This window comes from Myotis daubentonii, chromosome 6 (assembly GCF_963259705.1).
Source record: "Myotis daubentonii chromosome 6, mMyoDau2.1, whole genome shotgun sequence".
NCBI lineage: Eukaryota > Metazoa > Chordata > Mammalia > Chiroptera > Vespertilionidae > Myotis > Myotis daubentonii.
This window is the reverse complement of record NC_081845.1, coordinates 30,358,737-30,382,315: the sequence shown is the minus strand read 5'-3', so window position 1 is coordinate 30,382,315 and position 23,579 is coordinate 30,358,737. Positions and strand designations below refer to the sequence as shown.

General features: G+C 41.6%; 1 protein-coding gene across 7 annotated transcripts in view; it reads right to left on the bottom strand.

Moving 5' to 3' along the window:
- The window catches only part of UTRN (utrophin), a 446,319-nt gene that overhangs the window by 290,340 nt on the left and 132,400 nt on the right, over positions 1 to 23,579 (bottom strand). For all 7 annotated transcript variants that reach the window (XM_059700586.1, XM_059700589.1, XM_059700588.1 and 4 more), the window contains 6 exons: positions 22,424 to 22,547; positions 19,498 to 19,585; positions 11,330 to 11,559; positions 10,987 to 11,167; positions 8,938 to 9,083; positions 7,816 to 8,028 (listed from right to left, as the gene is read on the bottom strand). In XM_059700586.1, the coding sequence (XP_059556569.1) occupies positions 7,816 to 8,028; positions 8,938 to 9,083; positions 10,987 to 11,167; positions 11,330 to 11,559; positions 19,498 to 19,585; positions 22,424 to 22,547 (982 nt within the window). The remainder of the gene's footprint in view (positions 1 to 7,815; positions 8,029 to 8,937; positions 9,084 to 10,986; positions 11,168 to 11,329; positions 11,560 to 19,497; positions 19,586 to 22,423; positions 22,548 to 23,579) is intronic.

Here is a 23,579-nt window from a genome sequence, read left to right as displayed (position 1 = left end):
ACTGTAAACTGCATTATTTACAATAGGCAAGATGAGGAAGCAACCCAAAGCACCCATCAGTAGATCAGTGGATAAAAAAGTTGTGGTGCATATGCATAATGGAATACTACTTGGTCATAAAAAAAAAATACAATGAAATCTTACCTTTTGTGATAGCATGGGTATTATGCTCTGTGAAATATGTCAGATAGAGAAAGACAAACACCTATAATTTCACTTATATATGGAATCTAAAGAAAAAAAAATAAAGAAACAAACAAAATAGAACCAGACTCATAGATACAGATAATAGACTGATGGTTGATGGAGGGGAGGGGGCTGGCAGATGAAAGAGGTGAAGGGATTAAGAAATACAAATTGGTAATCACAGAATAGTCCCAGGGATGCAAATTACAACACAGAGAAGATAGTCAAATAATATTGTAATAACTCTGTATGGTGCCAGGTGGGCACTTGAAAAATCAGGGGGACTACTGTGTAAAGTATACGATTGTCTAACCACTCCGCTGTACAGCTGAATCTAATACAGAATATGGAATGTAAACAGTAATTGAAATTTTTTTAAATTCTATAATAAAACATGTAAACAGTAAGTACCATCTAGAGCAGCCATTTCCCACTACTATTTATACTCACACATTCTCAAATATAAAATGATTAATATGGTAGTTTTGAAAAGCAAAGCATCAAATATTCTAGTTAGGAGGGCCAAAATTCTGCATTGACCATTCCTACTCAAAAGCACGGATCTGTAAGCATGTGGACGGGTAACACCTGCTGTAGGTCACGGAAAAGGAATGTAAGGTCACTAAACAATCCCTTTACCCTGTCACGGCCTCTCCCAGCCCAGCCCCTGAGCCAAGGGCGGAGGAACTCTGAAGCTTGGCAACTCTGGATTGAAGACAGTGAGATTCCAAGGTACACAATCACCTCCCTGAGATTTTGTTTACAGCTAAATTCTTGGCATTTTCTTTTGCTCCTCCCCCATCTTTTATAATTTCCACAGCTTTCAAGCAGTCAATTTCTAAGCCAAGACATAAGAAAAAAAAAATTGTGAAACCAGGATTAAAACAGTAATTTAAAGTAAGAAGGCTTCTATTCTATTTGGTTTTATAATATTCATTAACCTCTACAACACAAGTGTCATGACCTCATTTCCTGAGGAAGACTAGCAATGACATTGCTACATTTCTTATCTGAAACTAACAAAGTTCCTAAATCTGAGGTTTAGAATGCATCGGTAAAATGAAGTAAAATGTATTCAAAATGAGGGGGGAAAACCTTCTGAAATAATTCTTTCAATTATATATTATCTTGAAAGAGTTAAATCAGCCATACTGCACATTACTCTGAGGAAGTAGTTAGCATTGTGGTTTTATGCTAAAATGCTTCCCAAAGTAATGTCAGAGCCTGCTTCTGCATGTCTCAGAGCGCCACACGCCCCCTCCACCCTCTGGGTCAGAGCACAGCATGCAGTCTGTTCACTGTGTGCCTGTGACTGTTCAGCCACTGAGGAAATTGTGTGACTGCACAGGTGTCCTGCCATTTAGGTTTTATAGATCCAACCTCACTAGGAAGGAACAATGGCTAAGATGCCTGAATGTGCCTTCAAAGTAGTTACATTCACACCTGCTTCCTTGCTGGAGGCCAGACAAGGTTGATATCTATCCTCAAAAAAGGCATGCCTTGGGGGAGGACAGACCAGCAGGTCTAGCAGTAATAAAGGCTGTAATAAAGGCTGGCCTGAGATGGTGTAAGGCAGCTGTGGGCAAACTACTGCCTGCAGGCCAGATCCGGCCAGTTTGAAATGAATAAAACTATTGAAAAAAAAAGACCGTACCCTTTTATGTAATGATGTTTACTTTGAATTTATATTAGTTCACACAAACACTCCATCCATGCTTTTGTTCCGGCCCTTCTGTCCAGTTTCAGAACCCATTGTGGCCCTCAGTCAAAAAGTTTGCCCACCCCTGGTTTAAGGTTTATCTGAAGGTGTAAACAACAGAGAATCATGGAGAAGGGAAGACCGCTGTGGGTGCTGTGGTAAGCAAGATTCAAGATTGCTTGTAGAAGCAGCTTTCTCTTAAAGGATGAGTATGAGCTGAGAAGGATGGAAATTCCCAGCAAGTGAGGGACATTTCCAGAGAAAGGCAATTGTCCAGGGTGGTCTTTGAAACCACCACATTGTCTCCTGACCCAGCTCAGCTCACAAAGGAGAATGCAGGCAGCATTTGAGGGAAAGGAACAGGCAGGCTCGACAAGACATTTGGGAAAACACTTTGTATTACCCTGGAAAGACAACCAGATCCTTCCCAGAAGTGCAGCTCGGGCCCCAGTGGGAACAAGAATTCAAGAGGAAAGAGACTGGAAGCAGCAGTCAGATTTTAAGGGTGATGAGACTGTCAGGGCAGGAGGTGACGTGAGAGCCTGCACACAGCTGGAAGGGGCTGGCGGTGGGGTCCAAAGAGGCAGGAGTGGCGGGGAATTTAAGGCAGAGTTTTGTGTGGGCCTTGAGGATGGTTTCATGGTCCCACAGTTACACCACAAGGCAGGAGATCTTGAAAAGCAGAAAGGAAACAACAAGAAGCACCTTTCAGCCCCTGAATCAAATGTATTACGGCTGGGGATAAGCAGCCTCAGAATTCTATCATGTTTCATTGCCATCACTCATAAGGAAATCTTGTCAGTAAAATCGGCAATAACAAATTACCTCTTTTGTGGATTTTTTAAATGTTTTGCTGCCTAGTAGGAGTGGGAGGACTTTCCATGAGGTAATTTTAAATGCACCAATTAACATTTTAACTCTTAATTACAGGAATTGAGGTCACTACTTTGGCACAGAATAGATGAAAAAGAAAAATTTAAGCATGTATTTGAGCATAACACTATCCCTTAGAACAGCAATTTTCAACCGGTATGCCACAAGAATGTTTAAAAGGAGCACTACCTGGCTATTAAGTACATGAAACTGACCTCTTTTCCCTGAGATTGTCAAATTAAAAAATGACAACAGCACACACAACAATAGCCATCCAGTGTGAATGACTCAAAATTATACTTTTTTTTTTTTTGGTCAGATTGGCCAAAAATAGAATATATTGTTTGGTGTGCCACAGAATTTTAGTTATTAGTTTGCGTGCCATGAGATGAAAAAGGTTGAAAATCGCTGAGAGTGTGCAGACCCATTCTCGATCTGTGCAAAAGGAACCAGCTATGTAGACAAAGGAAATTCAGGCACATAGGAAAACACTATTTGCCGACAAAAACAAAACAAAACAGAAAACTAAAATTTGCACATAAACAAATAATATGAACTCTTTATGTGTATTGTAGGATGGTAGGAAAAAAGTAAGCAATAGCTATGAGTATGCTGTCAACATTTCAACAAAAGGCATTTCAATGAAAGGCATTATTGAGTAACAAAAATTCATACTCGAGGCTCGTGCATTGGAGTACTATCTTTTTCAATGCCCCTCATGAAATTCAATATCAGTTGTTTCAATGAATGTGGAAAAAGAACGATTCGAATTAGTAATATTCATGAACTTTCCTTTTTTACTTTGAATATGTTAACCTCCTTCAAAAATCACTGCTAATGTTAGCTGCCTCCAGGAAAGGAAATGGTATTGGGCCAGAAAGGGAACTCTAAGGGCTAACTCTAAATACTTCTCTGTTATTCAGTTGCTTCAATGAGCGTTATTCATGGATAACTTATATAACTTAAAATGCATTTTCATAATAAACAAGTCATACACTGCATTCCTAGGAAACCTTATCATAAATTGGAACTGAATAAAAAAGTACTGTGCTTCACTGCTTAAAGACAAATAGAACTAAAATATTATAAATCAGGTCATTAAAAAGGGGAAATGAAGGCTAACCTCAAAATGAATATTTATTGTAATTATCTTTGGGGGGGTGGACATTAAAAGTTTCCCGAAGTGAATTCCCTAAGTAGTTAAGTAACAACCAATTCATTCAAAGCAAATAAAGGACTATAAGTGTTCTTTAGAATTTAAAAATGTATATTTCAATAAGAAAGTTGTATAATTAGGTAATACTGACACTGTCAACAATCTTATAGTTAGGACAAAAAGTAAGCTAAAAATAACTGGACATTACAAATCTGCTACTGTAAAAATAAAAAAATCTAATTATCAAGAGACATGTGTTTGATGTGGGATATTTTCCATGGAAATAAATTTAGCATGCACTCCAACTGGTCACTTGAAGTGCCTAAATTTGCTACATTAGTAACCACACACTAAAGCCTAAAGCTGAATTACTATAACCACAGGACTCTCTTCTGTGTTTTGAAGAACATGTATTATCTTTAAATTTCACATTAAAATGTTGGCACACATCTAGCTAACCCTATAATGCAGGGTTGTTGTTTTTTTATTTTATCTTTATCGTTGAATATTACATACTAGAGGCCCGGTGCACAAAAAATTTGTGCACTGGGGGGGTAGGGGGGTCCCCTCAGCCCGGCCTGTGCCCTCTCGAAGTCTGGGACCCCTCGGGGGATGACCACCTGCTGGCTTAGACCTGCACCCCGGAGAATTGGGCCTAAGCTGGAAATCAGACATCCCTCTGGCAGCCCGGGAGCCCTCGGGGGATGTCTACTTGCCAGCAGGGAGCAGACCTAAGCTGCAGTCAGACATCCTTAGCGCTGCTGAGGAGGCAGGAGAGGCTTCCACCACCACCGCTGTACTGGCAGCCATCAGCCTGGCTTGTGGCTGAGCAGAGCCTCCCCCATGTGGGAGCTCACTGACCACCAGAAGGCAGCTCCTGCATTGAGCATCTGCCCCCTGGTGGTCAGTGTGTGTCATAGTGACCAGTCATTCCCAGTCCTTCTGCTGTTAGGGTTAGTTTTCATATTACCCTTTTACTATATTGGATAGAGGCCTGGTGCACGGGTGGGGGCCGGCTGATTTGCCCTGAAGGGTGTCCCGGATCAGGGTGGGGGTCCCACTTGGGTGCCTGGCCAGCCTGGGTGAGGGGCTGATGGCTATTTGCAGCTGGTCACACCGCCTTCAAGGTGGGGGTCCCCACTGGGGTGCCTGGCCAGCCTGGATGAGGGGCTGATGGCTGTTTTCAGGCTGCCTGCACCCCCTTTAGGGTGGGGGTCCCCACTAGGGTGCCTGGCCAGCCTAGATGAGGGGCTGAGGGCCGTTTTCAGGCTGGCCAGCGACTGAAGCTCCCAGCCTCTCCTTTTTTTCTTTTTTTTCTTTTTTATTCTGAGATTTATTTACCTTCTGTAATTGAAACATTGTTGCCATCACTGGCGCTCCCAGCTCTGAGGTCTCAGCCAGCTGAAAGCAGGTATCTGGGGTTTGTTTAGCTTCTATAATTGAAACATTATTGCTTTCAGGCTCAGAGCCGGGCCGCGGCAGGCGGGGAACCTTGGCTTCCTCCATCACTGCAGCAAGCAAGCCTCCTGCTCGCTTCAGCTGCCTGGCTGCCGGCCACCATCTTGGTTGGCAGTTAATTTGCCTATTGCCCTGATTAGCCAATGGGAAGCGTAGCGGAAGTACGGTTAATTACCCTTTTTATCTTTTATTAGATAGGATGTCCCCCTTTTTTCCCTTCGACCCTCTCCACCCCACTCTGGCCCCCCCAGGCCTTCACCACACTATTGTCTGTGTCCATGGTTTATGCACATATGCATATAAATTCTTTGGTTAATCTCTCACTACTCACACCCCTCCTACCCCAAACTTCCCTCTCCCTATAATACACTTTTAAGAGTCAAAAGGAGATTAACATTTGGGTTAGTCTTCACCTATGAATTTCCTGAACTACATCTAGGAATAAAATTTGAAAAAAACAACAACAAAAAAACAATGATCTTTTGAAAAGATGGGAAAGATTTAATCCAGCATTGCTCAACCTTAGCACTACTGTCCTGTGCACTGTAGGATGTTCACCTGCAGTCTGGGTCCCTACCACTAGAGCTAATAGCACCCTCTCTTCCCCCATGTTGCAGCAAACAAACTGTCTGGAAGCAATAACAAATGTCCTCTAGGGGGCAAAATCACCCCTGGCCTAAGAACCACTGATAATCCAATGCTTGGATACCACCCAAAAATTTTAGAATTGTGAATAAAGGTAATTCTGTTTTTTAAAGCTGGAAAGAATTATAACTGAAGACAGACGAGGGGAAATGGATCCACTCACAATGTTAAGTGAGTCAAAAATACTAAGCTACACATAACATACTCTTCTTCAAAATGAATGATTTAATCCAGCCATTTCAACTTTTTCATCTCATGGAACACATAAATTAATTACTAAACTTTGGTGGAACACCAAAAAATATATTTTTTGCCAACCTGACAAAAAAAATAGGTATAATTTTGATTTGTTCACACTGGACAGCTATTGCTGTGTTGGCTATTTTTTTTTTTTTTTTTTTTTACTTTGCAATCTAAGGGAAAAGAGTTCAGTGCCCCTGACTGGTCAGGTACTGCATGTTTTAAGAATTCTTGCAGCACACCAATTGGAAACTACAGGTTTGTTCTAATGATATCTCAGTATAGAACTAAAACTTACACTTAGAGAAAACCACTTCCTTCCTCCACCACCATCACCACACACACACACACACACACACACACACACACACACACAAAACAAACAAAAAAAAAACCCTTGCCATCTTTACTCTCCTCCTCGTCATTCACTGGACCTGTCCATTGATTCTTGGGCCAAAGAGCTTCCCTCCAAGTTCAATGGTCACCACTGTCATCTCATCATTCTGGATCCTTTCACACTCATCTGTACTGCCTTCCCCACCCTCTTCTACTACATGTCCTCTGATTTTAATTTTTAAACCATCATTCTCAATAATTATTTTCTTCAGTTTAATCTTCTCACTTTTTTAACATTACCTTTAACACAAATTCTCTTGGGATCTAAATCCAAATATATAAATATACATAATCTCTTACATATGTTCTCTTGGGATATATAGTTCCATAGCTAAGCCCCCTAGTACTGATCTCATTTCAGGCATTGGAAATATTTATGGAGTTCCTTCTCTGAGCCAGGTTCTGTTCTAGAAGTACATTTTGGGATACTACGTGCAAAAAAACATACACAAAAGACCCAGTAAGGAGGTTCAGGAGGACACAGAGCCTATGGAGGGTGAGTATGATGGGATCATTCTTCATCCAGATATTTCCTATTGCAAAACCAGGAGGTTTGGAAACTCTACTTCTCCATCTTCCTCACAGGCAAGTGTTTAATATTCTGACATTGACTTTTACCATTTTCTCCTTGTGTGCTCACATTTATCCTTTCCTCTGGGATTTTATAATTGCTTCTTCCTCTGTAGGCATTTTAATACGTAGCAAAGGATCCCATTTCTGAATTTTCATACACCTCAAATTACCTGCTTTTCCAATCTGACACAGTCTGTTGAGGGCCTAGTTCAGATTTTTCAACTCCAAATATCTAAAACCTTAAAAAAGAAGACCAGCCTCAAAGACTCAGGTATCTGTTGCTACCCGGGCAACTTCGACCACTCTGAGGTACCCCTGCAATCTAGTCACCAGTCTGTATATCATGCGAGCTCCTCATCCCTGAAACTTTATTTTGACCATTTTTAAGTAATTTTCTCTTATCTTTGTGCTCTCCAGTACAGTAAACATACAGCTTTGTTAGGCAAGTTATAAATCCCTACTTAAGTACATAATAAATGTGGCAGTAGAAAAAATGCAAGATATTCAAATAATAGATATTTGAGTCTTACATGATAACTACTCTTTTACCCTGGAATAAACATAAATTCCTAATGGCCTCTAGATTTACCTCAAAAGCTCTCAGTTTGGGGATAATTTCTTCAAGCAAATTCAGATCTTTGGAAACCTTGACCTTCACTTTGTTCCACTTTCCTTGAACATCATTAAATTCTTGATTATACATTTTCCCTACATCTGGAGAAACGTTTTTCTCCAAAGCCTTTGTTTCTTCTGCAAGTTTAAATAACGTAGGTTTTTTATTCTCAAGGATTTCATCAAGAGCCTGGAAGAAAATTTTAAAAGATTAACAATATGCACAACAATTTACCTGTACAGATGTAATAATATGAGCTATAAACAGTTAAAAGTCACCTTTTAAAAATCATTAAATTAAAAAAACAACAACAAAAAAGAACTGTGGCCCAGCCAGCGTGGCTCAGTGGTGGAGCACTGACCTATGAACCAGGAGGTCACAGTTTGATTCCCAGTCAGGGCACATGCCTGGTTACTGGTTCAATCCCCAGCAGAGGGCATGCAGGAGGCAGGTGGTTGATGATTCTCTCTCATCACTGATGTTTCTCTCTCTCTCCCCTTCTCCCTTCCTCTCTAAAATCAATAAAAATATATTTTTCAAAGACTGTGAAAAAATCATCAAAAAAATAAGCACAATCAGAAAAGTTAAAGCTTTCCCTTCATGAGTTGTATGTGGGTGAGTGTACATGTAGTGTAGTGTAGTCCGTTCTCTACACTAAACCCTCTGTAATAACACACCCAGTGAGGGCCCGGGTGTGGGGCTCACTCGGTGGCCTGCTTTATCTGATGAAATGGTTCAGAGCCATGTATCCTAAATGACCAGAGAAGCATTTTCCCTCAGCATGGAAAAAGTACAACACGTCAATTTAATTGATATTGTTCATTTTGTTAAATGTATTTTAGTAGATTATAAATAAGTTGAGAATTTTAAGTTACTTACAATAAAAGAAAAAAATGTTTTCATTCTATTAAAATATTTAATATGACTATCTTTTCTTTAGCTAAGGTGCTACATTATAGTAGCTTCCAATTGTAAGAAATTTTTGGCCAATTATGACCAAAAGTGACTAATGCTTTTTAAATAGTTGAAAAATATATTTCAAAATATGTGACATATTAGAAATGACTCTAGATTTCTAAAACCTAAAATATATATTACCTTTTTTTCCTGCAGGGCCTTCTCCACCTTTGCAGGTTCATTCAAGACATCCAACGATGTCTGGGCCTTGCTTTCTAAATCATTTAGCATATCTTTCAGAGTTTTCAACGTTTCCAAATACGCATGTCCAGGTTGGCTCTTCATTTCTGTTTATTTAAAAATACTTAGTTTGAGAGAACAATGCTAGAAGCCTAATACTACTGTATATAACATTAATCTTCTGTATATACTAAGGGAATTCTAGTACAAAAGAAAGTTAAACGCTGTAATTAAAATTTAAAAGGGTCTCTGTTAGATACTGAAATCATTCACTGGCATCTCTGAGAGTCAGACAGTGACATCATTCCTATGGATGTGGATGTTTGAAATATTAACTAACCCACTATCATTTTTCTTCATTGTGTCATGATGAACTGTCTCTCTGAAGATGGTTCTACAATGCTTCCCTGTCTCATTTCATCTCTTTTTCCCCAGTAGCTATGCAAAGAACAAAAGAAAACAAAGATCCCTTCAGCCAGTCTTCCTCCGCAAGTGTGCAGACGGACCGCCATTGCAGAGTGGTGGACACTATATGGGACACCACACCAGGCTGCTGCAGGCACCCTGAGAAACAATGACTTCAAACGCCAACTGGAATGAAGTCTACTGCACCCGCAAATGTAAAAACCACAGATAAGCAATGCTTGTGTGGAAAGGAGTAAACTTATTTGAAGCACAAAGTGATGAAACCAGCTAGCAGCAAAAGTAAAACTAGCAGCATTACTCAGAACAGTCAAAAGGTGAAAACACCCAGATGCCCATCGACAAATGAATGGCTAAACAAAATGTAGTGCATACACACAATGGAGTATTACTCAGCCTTAAAAAGGAAAGGAATTCTGACACATGCTACGGCATAGATGAACTTAGAGAATCTTACACTAAGCAACATAAGCTGGTCACAAGAAAACAAAGACTACTCGATTCCACTTATATGAGGAATCTAGGGTAGTCAAACTCATTGAAACTGAAAGTAGAATGGTGGTTGCCAACTAGAGGGAGGGGGAAATGGAGAACCCTTGTTTAATGGGTATAGTTTCAGTTTTACAAGATGAAATGAGCTCTGGGGATTGGTTGCACAACAATGTGAGTATATTTAACACTACTGAACTCCACCCTTAAAAATGGTTCAAGTGGTCAAATTAATGTTACATGTATTTTCCCACAATGAAAAACCCAAAAAAATAAAAATAAATTGAATTTTTAAGTAACTAAACATTTCAATTGCCTATGGATCCTTGTCAAAAAGGAAAGCATGTTTTGTAACAGTAAATTCAAAAAGAGGTCGTAATGTCAAACATTTGACATTCCAGGTTAACTGAATTCTATGAACAGAGAATATGGTGTCTAAATGCCTTTCCAGAAGGAAAGGCATGTGATACATTTGCTCACCAATACACAACTACAATTGCTGCAGGTAAGGGTATGGTTAAATGTGCAGCTTTTTAACATGCACTGCCCATAACATTACCTAATACAACACAATTCCTGGCTTAAACAACAGCAAAGGAGAAAAAAACATTACATGAGGAATATGCTCTCAAAACTTTTAACAGCTAACTTGCCAAAACCAGGTTTATTCTAAAAGTAAAAACTCTTTTAAAATGTCCAGACTTCAAAACAGGAACATGATTTCTTTTAAAAGCGAAAATGGTACTGCTAAAACTTGAACCAGCTTGAGCAAACTGAAGTAAACTTACCATTCTTTTTAGCCCTTAGTAATGATATTGACTGGCCTCCTTAAAGGAAAGGGAAGAACAGCACGCTTTAATAAAAGCCTGATACCCTATTACCACACGGTTTTAGAGCAGGTGAAAGCTGTTTGTATTTTCACAAACAATTGTGAATCCAGGAAATAGTCTGTGCTTTCTGACTTGGAACAGTAGCAGGCACAGAGGAAAACAGAGTGCGTGTCCTACAAAACAAGCCAACGTGCTAAAGGTCCAAATATTGGGAGGAATTCTTCAATTAGAGCGAACAGGGAGGTGATGCAGGAGACAGCACGTTTACCGTTCTCTAGCTGTTGCTGACGATCCTCTAAATCCTGCCGCACAGATCGGTAGCGGCCCAGGAGGCGTTCAAAGCTCTGCTGGACAAAATCGGGGGCAGAAGGCCTAGACTTCAGGGCTGCGCAGCTGGCACGCACCGTTTCAATTCTGGGGTGGAGGCCAAGGAGACTCGTCAGTTCCCGCTGTGGACGAGAAAATCGGGTCACACAACTCACCAGAGGATGGACATCCTCACAGAAAGCTGATCAGAGCAGAATTAACCTAACGGTCATGATACAAGGGGCATTCCCTTCAATACAGGACTGGACACAGAATTCTTTCACATCCGCATGGTGTCTCTCTACCTTCACACTCCGCAAGGCCTGCTGGGGGGATTCCGATGAGGGGGCATGTTCTAGCCACTCCTCCTTTGTCTTTATGGTCTTGTCAAGCTCGTCGAGTTGCTTAAAGTAAGTGTTTGTATCTTCCTGGAGCTGAATCTTTCTTGCCAGATCTTCCAAATGCTGAGATACAGTCTTCCATTCTGATAATACCTTCTCCAGGATATGCTTTATATCTTCAGTCGGAAGACCTTCTACACAGACATGAAAAATAAGCAAACACTTCATATATCCTAAAGTTCGGAATTTGTTATAAAGATTCTAACATACTCAAAATAATGAGGTAATCTCACATATAATGATCATTCCGTAAGTCCCTTTTAACAAAACAAAAAATATATATAGTCATGAAATAAAATAAAATAAATAAATATAAAATCTAAATTATAATGATGTAATAATATGCTGCTGCTGCCGCTGCTAAAAATAACTGCTCAATTCCTTGACCAAAGTGAGAGAGGGGGAGCTTGAAATGGTGTTTCAGGAGTGCTGTCACTATCACAAAAAGGACCATCAGTGGAGCTCAGAACTTCAGCCACTGCCTTTCCTATACAAGGTGTGTTTGCATCCTTGGCATCCTGCTAGCTTCTAGCCTAAGCCAGGGAAATAAAACGGACTGTCTGGAGGTGTCTGGGGCTCTGACATCAGAAGGTAGACGCTCTGTTATCAGAAAAAGGGCAGCTGGCTACAAAAACCAGAAAGCAGCTTAAGTCTTTGGTGACCAAACCACAGTGTCATAGGAATTGCAAAATGAATAGCAAGAATTCCCAGTGCTGGGAGCAGCCTGGGGAGTGTAGGGACAGTCAGCCACCAGCCAGACCCACAAGCATCAGCAAGCCTAGCCGGCACGCCACACACAGACCAGCAAATACCAGAACATCAATGCATCCCTAATATTACCTACTTCAGAAATACATCAGAAAAAATGCCATTATGTTTATTACTGGCATCTTATACTTACTTTTAAGCAGGAATATCCCAACAGTTTTACTTATTTATTTTGATACATTATATCCCCAGGACTTGTTTATCTTATATATAATTTTGCTTGTCTCACTTTTTTTTTTTTTTTTTTTTTTTTTTTTGATTTCAGGAAGGAAGAGGGAGAAAGAGATAGAAACATCAATGATGAGAGAGAACCATTGATCACCTGCCTCTTGCATGCCCCCCACTGGGGATCGAGCCTGCAACCTGGCATGTGACCTTGACGAGAATTGAAGCCGAGACCCTTCAGTTCGCAGGCCGAAGCTCAATCCACTTAGCCAAACCTGCTAGGGCTTATCTCACATTTTTGAGAGTTAGGATGTTCATAGAAATAATCAAGTTATCTACTCTAATAATAGACAAATATATAAATTGACCTATCTCCACACGACCCACAGCCAATCAGGAGGGAATATGCAAATTAGTGGAACAAAAATGGCAGCCACAGAGCCAGCTGGAGCAGCGAGAGGCTTGGGTTGCCCCTGGAGATGGAGGAAGCCAAGCTTCCTGCCTGGGCCAGCCACCAAAGGAGGGGCCTGTGGGCAGGCGCCATGGAGCCGGCCTGAGCCGAGGGAGGCTTGGGTCACTTGGCCAGCCAGAGGGGCCTGCAAACAGCCCTCAGCCCCTCACCCAGGCTGTCCACACCCTCATGGGGTGAGGGTCCCCGCTGGAGGACATGGTCCACCTGAAAATGGCCCTCAGCCCCTTACCCAGGCTGGCCATGCCCTCCCAGCAGGGACCCTCACTCCATGGGGGCATGGCTGGCCTGCAAACTGCCCCAGCCCCTCACCCAGACTGGCAACGTCCCCAGTGGGGACTCCCACCTCAATGGGGGCGTGGTCGGCCTACAAACCACCATAGGCCCCTTGCCCAGGCTGCCCCGCCCCCCAAGGGAACCACTACCCTGAACCAGGACACCCTTCAGGCCAAGCCAGCCAGCCCCCACCCATGTACCAGGCCTCTATCTATACTAATAAAAAGAAATATGCGAATTAGACTGGGAGACCTTCCAGACGTTCTTCTGGACAAAGCCGTGGTGGCAGGGCTGAGGTAGAGGTGGTTAGGGCCAAGAGGGGATGGCAGTTGTGGGTGATCAGGCCAGTGGGGGGGGGGACCGTCAGGGGTGAGCAGGCCAGCAGGGGGGGCCAGTTGGGGGTGAGCAGGCCATTGGTGGGGGTCAGTTGGGGGCAATCAGGCCGGCGGGGGGGGCAGTTAGGGGTCAGCAGGCCAACAGGGGGGTGGTTGGGGGCAAGCAGACCAGCGGGGAGGGCAGGTGGGGGCAAGCAGGTCGGCAGGGGGGGAGTTGGGGGCAAGCAGGCTGGCAGGGGGGGCGGTTGGGGGTGATCAGGCTGGCGGGGGGGTAAGTTTGGGGCGAGCAGGCCAACAGGCAGAGTGGTTAGGGGCAATCAGGCAGGCAGGCAGGTGAGCGATTAGGAGCCAGCAGTCCCGGATTGCAAGAGGGATGTCCAACTGCCGGTTTAGGCCTGATCCCACCTAAATCGACAGTCAGACATCCCCCGAGGAGTCCCAGATTGGAGAGGGTGCAGGCCGGGCTGAGGGACACCCCTCCCACCCCCTGTGCACGAATTTCGTACACCAGGCCACTAGTATATAATAATAGCTTTTGTCATATAAAATCTGTAAAAGTACTATGAAAAAGTGTAGGGAGCTGATATAGGGTTAAGCCTCGGACTGACCTGTGGGCAAAGTCACAAACAATTCCCAGCTTAGAGGGCACAGTCCTCTTAGCATAATTAGGCTTGACCTTGTAACACTCCCTAGATCTTATCTGGGAAGCTAATGGGCTGAGGAAGTGCAGGAAGTATAACCATGGTCAAAACAAGTGAAACTCACAAGAACTGTGTAACTAATGGAAACCACTACCTTGTTTACCTCTCACTATAAAATAAAGGCTCAGCTTGCCTTGGGATCTCTCTCTCTCTGTGGCCTCAGCCAGGCACAGGGAAGATCCACGGAGACTAAGGAAAGCTAGAGAGTTCTGAACGCTGTCTCTGTGTAAAACATTCTTCGCCGACTCCGTCCACACCTTTGGGAACCCCTGGACCAGCTGGGGCTGGACCCCAGCATATGGCGCCTGAACAGGATTCCCCTAGGTAAGCCCCCACACACACATTGAGAACCCCCACACTCGGGATGGATAGGACTCCACCATAGGGTGCTGCAGACCCCCCTATAGAGGATAAGTAGGGTAAGTGGGTGGATAGTACAGAACTTAGATTGAGAAGATGTGCCATACTTAGTCTAAAGGAAAAAGACTCTGTATTGATCTTTAAACACATATGCTTGCTAGCAGAGGAGTTAAGGTTACGCCCAGTCAGATGGAATGTTTTATACAAGTGTGTCCATGCTTTTCTGAGGAAGGAAAGGTGCCGGAAAGGTAAATGTAGAGGCATGGGAGAAGGCAGGCCCAAGGAGCCTTATCCTTAACCCCACTGCAGCCTTTCCACCCAGGGAAAGTGCAGGACTGGCAAGCTCTCCCTGGGGTGATAGATCAGGACTCAGGTAATCGCGGAAAGCGCCAATCCTACTCTTAAAATGGATATAAGAGAGCATTTGGGGTTTTTCTATTTAATGCCTGTTTTGGATTGAGTAAATGCATTTTACTTAGTTTTAACATATCAAAGTTAGCTCTTGACACAAAAGGAAAAACTAACAGTTTGGCTCAAAATTGGGGTTTTGTTTTTGAGGTACTGAGGCTTGGGGGTGGAGTCAATTCACGGTAGAAATGTGAAGCTACGGCTTTTGGGGTTGAAGTGGGAAGTTGTGAATACAGAGGAGTATGTATGTTTATATATGGTCAGAATTCCATCAATGTAAACCTTTTCTATAAAAACAAAAAAGGGGGAGAATAATGTTATATGTTAGATTTTTTGGAAATACAATGCAGAGGGTTGTACAGCAGCCAAAAGGCATTGGGCCTCCTGTACAATAGCCTCTGCCAACTTAGCCCAGTGGAAGGATGCAAACCACACAAGAGTTTTACAAGATCTAGTAATGATGTGGGGAAGAGGTTGTGTTTTGTATCTTTACAGAAGGAGCAGCCTCTGCCTCCCTCCTGGGGACTGTCACCCCTGGGAGGCTGAGTTAGCACACCTGACCAGTGCCTGTCTGCAGCAGATGTGCAGCCCTGAGCTGGAACCACCTGTCCATTGGAAGGATCACATGTGCCTCCTATTTGTCTGTACTTATGTCCCAGCTTTGCCCCACATCTCCTTTCCTTTTTCCTTTTTTAAAAATCTGACTACTTGTTTGCTGGTTCTTTGGCCTTTCTCCTGCTCTCCTGAACACAGCCTTTTCTAGAATCTCCCTACCCTACTGTTCCAGGAAGGGCACCTCCCTTTTCTGCCGTGACTGGGAGTGTCTGGTATATGCCCCATATGTAGAGTTGTCTTGTACTAAGAGCCTGACATCATGGGCTGAGAAAGCCCTGTCCAGGGCCCATAGCTGTTGCCTGAGTTCTCTGTTCTTGCTGAGGTCACGGTGGCTGGTACCATGGATCTGTCTCTCGCCCAATGGAGTAAGCTGGGCCCTCTCTGGAGAAGAAACCTGGGTTCCCCAAGATATGTGACCAGAGCCGGGGCTCCACCAGCAGGCGAGGGGAACCCAAGGCAGGTGCTGGGCGTGGAGGCTACAGGGGCATACTGAACCTCACATCACCCTGCTTGGCCCCGGAGGATGGCTGGTTAGCCAAAGACGGGTAAGATTCCTCAGGGTGGAACAACCTAAGACAGGCACAGTCGCAGAGGGGCCAGCAGGAGAGAACTTGGGGGTCAACAGAGGTGGGGCACAGATCCTCACCCCCCCAATTATGCAGGGGCTTGAACACTCGCCCCTTCTGAGGGAGGTCTCCTGCCCCCATGGCTGCTTCTCGCTTCCCATGCCCAGCTCAGATCGGGAACAGAAAGAGACTTGGCCCAGCTCAGATCGGGACCCAGGTAAAGACAGAGACTGGCTGACAGCAGCTGCCCTCTCACTGCAACAGGGTTTGTTTTGACCATTTCTACCTTGGACCACAGGGAAAGGGGCAGCTGAAGGAAAGGGCTGTGTCAGGATGCTGCCTTCTTCCCTTTCTTCTTCCTCTTTTTTCTAAACACTTCCATGCCTTGTAGTTCTTTTGCTTTCTCTTCTTTTTCTCTACTATCCTCCATCTCCGCCTCATCCTCCTACTCCCCAGTATCATCCATATCAGCTGACCCAGAGGGCACAGCTGACTCCTCCCCAGACACCGACACCACCATCAAACGTGGCCCTGATGGACCCTTTGATCCAGCCGTACAACACGGTGACACTTCGGGAAGCCCATCGCCAGTGACATCGCCCGCTAACCAGATCAACAAGGACAACCAAACCACCGACTTGGGGTCAGCTGAAGAAGTTAACAACTGAGGCCCAGCAGATGGTAGAAAAGCAAGAAATGGAAGCTACTCTCTCAGCCAAGTTGGAGGACTCTTGAGCAAATCGGCAAAAGAAACTTTCATTTGGTAGAAAAATGTTACTGTGGTTTGATTTCTCACTTATTGCTGTTTTGCATTGCCATTGTTTTATTATTATTACTAGTTTTAAAAATGTTATGTTCAAGTTTTAAAATGCTTTGGGTTTTGCATTGGCATTATTTTGTTATTGCTTTAATAGCCAGAATTTTGTTCTTGATGCTTAAGTTTTACTGTCATTATGGTAGCTTAAAAACTCTCATTATAGTAGCTTAAAAAATAAAAGAAGGGTGAGATGTAGGGAGCTGATATAGGGTTAAGCCTCGGACTGACCTGTGGGCAAAGTCACAAACAATTCCCAGCTTAGAGGGCACAGTCCTCTTAGCATAATTAGGCTTGACCTTGTAACACTCCCTAGATCTTATCTGGGAAGCTAATGGGCTGAGGAAGTGCAGGAAGTATAACCATGGTCAAAACAAGTGAAACTCACAAGAACTGTGTAACTAATGGAAACCACTACCTTGTTTACCTCTCACTATAAAATAAAGGCTCAGCTTGCCTTGGGATCTCTCTCTCTCTGTGGCCTCAGCCAGGCACAGGGAAGATCCACGGAGACTAAGGAAAGCTAGAGAGTTCTGAACGCTGTCTCTGTGTAAAACATTCTTCGCCGACTCCGTCCACACCTTTGGGAACCCCTGGACCAGCTGGGGCTGGACCCCAGCAAAAAAGTATGAGAAATCTGCACAGGAGAGCATGTATGTTGGGAAGATAGGAGGCCAATAAAGACAATTATACTTTGTAAATATATACCATCGAAATCCAGGGAAATGAGAGCACTAAGGAAAAAAAGGCAAGTACAATGAAAGTTCACTTAAGACCCACAAACGATGCAATTTCAAAAATTCCTATAACATCTTGTATCCACTGAAAATTAGAAATGCACACATGACATGATTTGAATACATCACCCATGTCAGTGGCTGAAGTTCACTGACTGTCAGGCAGGTAACAGAATATTAATTAGACCTATGCAAGACATTCACACCACAGTCCAAGTTCAATCATCCCTGTTAATGGGGGTCATAAGCAAAACACATTAACATCTTCCTGACAACTAACTGAGCGATGGAAACAGAGGCTGTGCTTCCGCCAGGTCACTTCTATTCTGAGTGGGCAAAAGAATAACGTCAACCACTTCATTTTCATGTCAGCACTTTGTGCTAAACAAGAAAGAAAATCAAGCAGGTAAACACAGTTTTGAGATGAAAAGTATCGCTGCTCATTTAGAAAACAGGCAATGGGTGCTCACGTTAGGTACTAGGGAAGCCGAAGCAGCTTCTCCAATTCCTTTGTTTATTCACTGACAGTATTTCATGATCCATTTATGTTGCCCCTTCAAACCAATTCTCAGAATTTAAATCTCCCTCCTCCAAGCTTGAGGTAATATAGGTTGGACCAATATCAAGTAATAACGAAAGCACAATTTGCATCATAAAAAAGGAAACCTACACACAGTTTTTTAAAATAATTGTTTTGCTCCCAGAGACACAAAATAGTAACTTTTCTCCCTCTACAGAACACCCAACTCATAGAGGACTAATCAAAGCCAAATTGATAGCTCCTCATTTTACTAATTACTTAAAAAGGATAAAATAGAACATATTCTTGACATGATTATTTGAATATGCTTTTCTAATTGAACTGAATCATTTACCTGCCTCCTTACCTAGGTAGACTGTGGCCAGATTACACCCTATAGAAAAACATCCTCTTATTAATTTTCGGTGTTCTAGGACTTACTTCAAATTTCTAGGGGAGGAGAAAGGGGAACAGAGAGCATCACCCAATTGTGCTCTCATTTCTGTTGAACATTTCTGGTTTTAGAGTAGCAGCAGGACTTTCAGCACTAACCACGTGTGGAGACATAATATGCAATGCTTTAAAATTACAATAATGGACAACATGGAACGGCAGTGGGGAACTTAAAAAAATCACTTTTATTCTCTCACTAATAAAAAACAAACACCTTCAGAAAATGATAAAATTAAAACCCAGAACATATAATCCCTAGTCAGGTCAGTGCCCCCATTTCTCAGCTTCCCACCCCATCCTAAAAAATTTTAATAACATATTAAATAAATAGAATCAGGGTTCTGTAATGAATGCATTTCCAGTCCTACCAAAGCTCAAAAAAAATGGTAATGCAAAATATAAAAGGTTTCCTATGAAATTAAAAAAGCATGTATTAGGTCACAAAATTCATACCTTAATGTAATTTTATCTCTCTGATGTTGCCAAAGCAAAAAATTTTCTTGTACAACCACTCCCCCGACCTCCCCACCCCCTCCCCCCCACACACACACAAAAAAAATTTCCCAACATATACCCCAAAGGAGGAGATTCTAAAAATCTATGCAGTGGAATGTAACTGTTTTGCTGAGATATCAGAGTTTTAGGTTCCCTGATCCTGTCTAAAAGCAGAACAACTTTGCTTTTATCAGTTTGATAAATCAGCCTCAGCATAAGATTTCATTTGAAAAAAAAAAAACATTTTGCTGACAAAAAAGTTTCTGAAAACCACTCTTCTAGCAAAGAGGGTTAGAGTACCAAAACATATATATTTGATTTGTCAAACTGTAAATAAGATGCAATGCCACCATCTAAAAACACATTTAAAAAAAAAATCAAGGGTCTCACCTTTTCCCATTTGCTCCAAAAGGATTTGTCCAGTTTTGTTTAATTCGTCTAGTCTGGGTCTTCTTTCTGTCTGTTCTTTTTCTATTCCCTGGAAATAAAGTCTCAATATAAGAATATTGCAAATTTTCTTCTCAATATAATGCTAATGCTCTTTTAAGTTTTAGTGTTTAAAGTCCCTTCCACATTCCCTTTAGGTGTCACACTGTTTTCCTAAGAGGATACTACCATACACAACTATGCAACTACAGGCCACTTTCCAGAGCGCCAGAGATGATTCAATTTTAAAAGGTATATTCAAACAAACAATAAAAAACTTGGGTGTGTTTTTTTTTAATTTCACACTATAGTTATAAGTTTCTATCAAGAGGAAATAAGTAAAATTAGTGGTTTAGATCCAGGATATCTATCTACTCACATATATAGCCTCCACATATGCCACACCATAAAAATAAGGGTTTGCATCCAGTGAACTGAATGTGCTCGGACAGAGATCACTGAACAAAAATTAATTAACAAGAAAAAGAAACAGCCGTCACTAGTTTGGCTCAGTGACTAGCATGTCGGCCTATTGACTGAAGGGTCCTAGGTTTGACTGTGGTCAACGGCACATGCCTGGGTTGTAGGCTCAGTCCCCAGTAGGGGGCATGCAGGAGGTAGCCGATCAATGATTCTCTCTCATCCTTGATGTTTCAACCTCTCTCTCCCTCTCCCTTCCTCTCAAAAATCAATAAAAATTATTTTTTAAAAAAGAAAGAAAAAGAGACCAAAATAATTTGAGTCGCAGTATTTTTTGTTGTTATTATATTAAGTCTAGAGTGTATTGCAAACTTCAATCATCAACATAAATTCATACATAATTTATAAATAATTCCAACATACTTTAGGATCCAAACTAAAGCATTTTGTTCTTTATGTTTTAAAAATGGCTTAGTTGTGTCTGGGTTGTGAAGACAAACTCCACAACCTCTAAGAAAGGGCTGAATAAGATCACGAGAATACATACACACACATACACACATGTGTGCACACTCAGTATTTGACATTTTTCCATCTCCTCAATTCCCAATTGATATTAACTACTCAAATTGTGTCTAAAATAGCTCAATAAAAACTTGTAGGAAACCCATATTATTTCAACCAGACAATCCAGAGAAGGATGCCCTTTCTAACTTATGATACATGTAAGCACTGTCAAATAAATAGCTTTCCTATTTTGATCCATACAAACTTTAATGTGACTAAATAACACAGCCATTTGTTTAGTCAAAGGTCAAGAAATAACAAGAGAGTCTAAGAAATACCATTTCTTTTTGTTAAGCTAAGTACTAATGCAAAAAGTCACCATCAAACTGGAGAAAAATGATTACCCCCTTTATACAAACTGATGTTTGATACCTTTGATGGTGGTGGTGGATTGGACTAGGGCAGTGGTCGGCAAACTGCGGCCCCTTGAGTGTGGCTCTTCCACAAAATGCCACGTGCGGGCGCGCACGTACAGTGCGATTGAAACTTCATGGCCACATTCAAGGGGCCAAAGAGCTGCATGTGGCTCACGAGCCGCAGTTTGCCGACCACTAGACTAGGGATTCTCCAGGTGGGGATTTTTAAACGTTCCCCAAGCTCCTGACCGACAAACTCCAATGCTAATGTACATGCAATACAGGCTTGCTCTAGATGCCCAAATAGTTGATGAAAGGATGTACAGAGGCTTAATGACCACCAGTGACAGAAATCACGGCAACCCCCTGTCACAATTTCAGTCACACACACATGGGTACAAAGCAGCAGAGCTAAGCTCCATTCATTTGATTAGCATTTGTGTTTAAACAACGGTGTCTCTTCTCTGAAGAGAGTACATTAAAGAAAGTTGAAATATAGTAACCCCCCTTATCCTTGGGGATACTTCCCAAGATCCCCATGAGATGTCTGAAACCACAAAGAATACCAAATCCAATATATGCTATATATCTTCCTATGATAAATGAGGCACAAAAAGGAACTAACAAGATACTACTAATAAAATAGAACAATTATAACAATACGTTGTAATACAAGTTATGTATATGTGGTCTCCCTCTCTCTTAAAATACTTTATTGCACTGTACTCATCTTTTCTTTTCACATATCTAAAGTGCCAGCATCACTACTCTTGTGCTTTGGGGCCATTATTAAGTAAAATAAGCATTATTGCACATAAGCACAGTGATACCTCAACAGTCGATCTGATAATGAAGACAGCTACTAAATGACTAATAGAAGGGTAGCCTGTCCAACGTGGATACACTGAATACAGGTGGGATTCACGCCCCAGGTGGGGCGAAGCAGGACAGTGCGAGATGTCATCATGCCGCTCAGAACAGCATGCAATTTAAAACTTCTGAACTGTTTATTTCTAGAATTCTCCATTTAATATTCTTGGGCTGCGGTTGACTGCAGACAACTGTGCATAAGGAAGTACTACTGTAGTTTGCTGCATTCAGAAAGCAAAACGTCTTCTGCACACACAAAGTCACAAATTATTAGGTACCAGATTAAGATCTAATCAAGAGGGGGGTGGGAGTGGCTGGGGAGAGGTCAATGGGGGAAAAAGGAGACTCATGTAATACTTTAAACAATAACAAATTTAAATTTTTAAAAAAAGATCAACCTAAAAATAGAAATAATATTTAGATCACCTTAGGAAGTAAGTGTTCCTTCCTACACAACTTAGTGGTTAAGGAGGAAGGGAAAAAATTTCTCTTCCACACAGGGATCTGATCCCAGCCAGCTTGAATCAATTCAAAATTTACTACAATGTTCTAAAAGCTGCGTTGTGGCTACATTTATTTTATAGGAAGCTTTTGGGTCCCATCCCATCTTTATGCCAAAGTAAATCTATCCTGATGAAATATTTTATTCACTAGTGTACTTTTGTTTTATGTTTTACCTTCAACTTCTTTTTCATTTCTGAAGTCTCTTGCATCTTCTTATATTCTTTTATCTCTGTGGCCTGAATGGCAGTCTTTGATTTCAAAATCCAGTCCAGCAGCTCTGCACTCAGGGCATCAAACCTGATTTGAGATTCAGATGTTACCACTTGTCATTCGTTTCCTTCTATTGTTTCACTTGGCTCAAGAAAGAGAACAGCACCCATCCAGCAAGCGTTTTAAACACTCCTCAGACAACAAACAAAAGAGCCAACCCAGAAATACAGAAACCACACAACATAACAACATGCATGCACAATTCAAAGTATGAACAGAGGAATAATAGTGTCGTGTTAATAAGTAAAGAAAATAAATATTAAAAGGTTGAAATGTTTGAAGAAATTACTTGTATTTTTATAAACGCTCGTAGATAATGAAAAACAGATTTGGTTAGATAATGACAAAAAAGAACAAGTAGGGACGGTGCTAATGTTCATGCCTTCTTTAACACTAGATTGCCCAAGGAAGTCATTTTGACTGCTTTTTAATTTCAATTAGAAAAACAATTATGTATATAAGGACACAATGTCTTAGAATTTTGTGACTTTTTGTACAACATATAAATGCGTTTATTAATAATTGTAGTTACCTCCCCCCTCCTTCATTTCCGGTATATATATATGTGTTATGCCTATATTGCCCAAAAGCAGTCATTTTGACTGCTTGGGAAATTTTAAATAATCAAATGACTCTTATTATTGAATTGAGTAAATTTCTTATATGACCAGTTCGGCTCTGTATTGAAATAACAGTTTTCATTTTTTTCGATTACCGTCACATGATAACATACAAGTACATGATAAATTGTCGATACTTGATAAGTTGCAGTTGCTCAATAAGCTAAACTAGTACTTGTTATTCGAATCTTTTTGCAGTGATACTTGTTCTAATAAGTTGTTTATTTTATTTCTTTTGCGCCCTAAATTCATGAAAGAAATGTCGAATAGAAGTGAGTTATTGGAAAAGCTAAGGAACATAAGTGAAGAGTGCTCCGATATTATTCTTTCACAATGCAGTCATTTTGACTGCTTTTGGGCAATATAGGTATATACTAAGTTTCAGTCTTTCTAGTGTTAATTCAGCATGTTTCTGAAGTGAGCCTATTATATGCCAGGC